At 37.9% G+C, this 2,785-nt stretch overlaps 1 protein-coding gene across 1 annotated transcript; it reads left to right on the forward strand.

Annotated features, from left to right (window-relative positions):
* The first annotated feature begins 1,473 nt into the window (after nt 1-1,473).
* On the forward strand, nt 1,474-2,409 carry LOC105884132 (olfactory receptor 4C15-like). The gene has a single exon (XM_012787844.3). It carries the CDS (start codon nt 1,474-1,476, stop codon nt 2,407-2,409), a length of 936 nt encoding a protein of 311 aa, XP_012643298.3.
* Nucleotides 2,410-2,785: the final 376 nt, after the last annotated feature.

Here is a 2,785-nt window from a genome sequence, read left to right on the forward strand (position 1 = left end):
TCAAACTTTGGATAATTATCTGGATGACTCAGTCCAAAGCTTTCTGTGGGTAAGGCGGGTGACTTGAAAATTAGATCATAGTAACTACAATTGGTAAGGGCACTTTATCATAAGCAACATTTTCACATTTTCAAATTTGACCCTCATTATAATCCTGGGAGATGAGCAGGTGAGCTATTAATAGATACACACCTCTCTGATTTATGATAATGTCAAATACATTTGTAACCTCTATGTCCTTAGTAGTTATAATGGATCAGACCTGACCACATTGTGGAAATAATTGACAAATAAATAATAAAGCTTCCAGACTCTGTCCTATATGCAACTTGTTATTTCTATTCCTTACCTACGTGGTAGCTGCCAAATTTATCTGTATTTGTGGAAAGGTCAACCCTACTCTGAAGTTCTTGTTGAAGAAAGAAAATCCCACTCCACTCTCCATTGATCCAGTGGGTGCTGGAGCCACAGATTGTGTGTTTAAACCCCAGATCGAGCTTGTATTGTTTGCTTGAACTTAAATCTTTAAGCATGAGTTTCCAACCAATCAAACAGGGACAATAGGACTATCAAGACTGTGTTCTAGGCAGTGGGTCCTGAGCCCCACATATTTCACTTAGGCACCTGGCAACCCTCTGATATAGGTACTATTATTATTATGATAGTCTTCTCTTCTCATTTTAATATGAAAGATTAAAAATAAACTCACCTTGGAAACACCCTGATATAGGTATTATTATTATTATTATAGTCTTCTGTTCTCGTTTTAATATGAAAGATTAAAAATAAACTCAACAGTGAGGGCATATATTTTGTGTATTAAGCTTACAGCGAGGCATTTTTCAAAGATCATTCTCTTTTATCAAGAACCATTTAATTCATTTAACTGGCCAGTAGAGTTGAGAGTTTCAAATAAATATTTGAGGAGTAGCCATGATTTTCAAGGAGCTTTTAAACTGTTTATTAATTCTTCTTCTATTTGTAGGTGAGGCAGTCTCCAGGTTAGGACGTCATGCTGGTCACCCCTGCTCCAATTCCATGCCAACGGCAGGCATCACTAATAAATTACAGACGTCCTTTTCTCATAACTCAGACATGGCTTCAGAACGCTTCTCAACAATTCACGCCAGGAAGCCACCAGTAAATGATGAAAGCTGGCACTTGAGATCAAAACTATTTCTCTTCTCTACCACATGTGGATGCTTTCCTTCCCCAATATTGAAATTATGGCTCCCTTAAGGCATCCAGTAATTTATCTCCACCTCCTTTCTACCTGACCTTTCACTACTACCTTCAACAATTTTGAGTTTTGTATTCTCAGTGACAACACCAGTCACTCAGATAATTATTTATGTGGATGCTCCAAAGTTGTTGATGACTACACAACTTGAACTGAAGCAAATTTTTCTTTATCATGACTGCCCATTCTAAATGATCACCACTATTGGAGATTTCATGTTTTCCTTGGAAATTATGCACAACCAAAGCTTTGTTACTGAATTTGTCCTACTGGGGCTTTCACAGAATCCAAATGTTCAGACAATATTATTTGTAGTATTTTTGTTTGTGTATATTGCAATAGTTGGGATAAACATGTTCATTGTAGCAACCATTCTCAGCAGCCCTGAACTACTTGGGTCCCCCATGTACTTCTTCTTGGCTTTCTTGTCCTTTCTAGATGCATGCTACTCCTCTGTCTTTATGCCTAAGACGATCATGGACTCCCTCTATGAGAGGAAAACGATCTCCTTTGAAGGCTGCATGATGCAGCTTTTTGCCGAACACTTCCTTAGTGGGGCAGAGGTGATTGTCCTCACAGCCATGGCCTATGATCGGTATGTGGCCATTTGCAAACCTTTACATTACTCTTCCATCATGAATAGGAGGCTCTGTGGCATTCTGGTTGGGGTAGCCTGGGCAGGGGGCTTCTCGCATTCTGTGATACAAATGCTCTTTACTTTCCAGTTGCCCTTCTGTGGTCCCAATGTCATCGATCACTTCTTGTGTGACTTGTATCCATTACTGGCGCTTGCCTGCACTGACACTCACACCTTTGGCCTTTTTGTGGTCATCAATAGTGGGTTGTTCTGCATCATAATCTTCTCCTTGTTGCTTGTCTCCTATGGTGTCATCTTGTTCTCTCTGAGAACTCATAGTTCTGAAGGGCGGAGAAAAGCTCTGTCTACCTGTGGGTCTCACATTGCTGTTGTGGTTTTGTTCTTTGTCCCATGCATGTATGTATACGGACGACCTCCATCTACTTTCTCCTCTGACAAAATGGTGGCAGTAGTTTATGCCATCATGACTCCCTTGCTCAATCCTTTGATTTATACTTTCAGGAATAAGGAGGTAAAAAATGCTATGAGGAAAGTATGGAACAGATTGGTGGTGGTTTCTGATGGAAAATAAAATACTAAAATCATTTTAAAATCAAGGTTCAGGGTAAAAAAAGTCCAAATCATCTTAGATAAAATCTTTATTGGATAAACCTTATGTATCTTTGATGGGAGAATTTTTATTATTGCTTGTATCTTGTTATTTTTATTGGTTTATTCAACTTTTGAGTATCTTTTTGGTGTTTTGAGTCTAGGAATTTATCCATTTATTCTATATTTTCCAAATTAATGGAATATAGTTGCTCATAGTAGTCTGTAATGATCCTTTGGATTTCTGCATTATCAGTTGTAGTATCTCCTCTTTCTTCTTCTTTTTGTTTAAATAATTTTTTGTTTCAAAATATTATGGGGGTACAAATGATTTTTGTTTCATGAGTCATTTTTGTAAG

Source organism: Microcebus murinus, chromosome 4 (assembly GCF_040939455.1).
Source record: "Microcebus murinus isolate Inina chromosome 4, M.murinus_Inina_mat1.0, whole genome shotgun sequence".
Taxonomy (NCBI): domain Eukaryota; kingdom Metazoa; phylum Chordata; class Mammalia; order Primates; family Cheirogaleidae; genus Microcebus; species Microcebus murinus.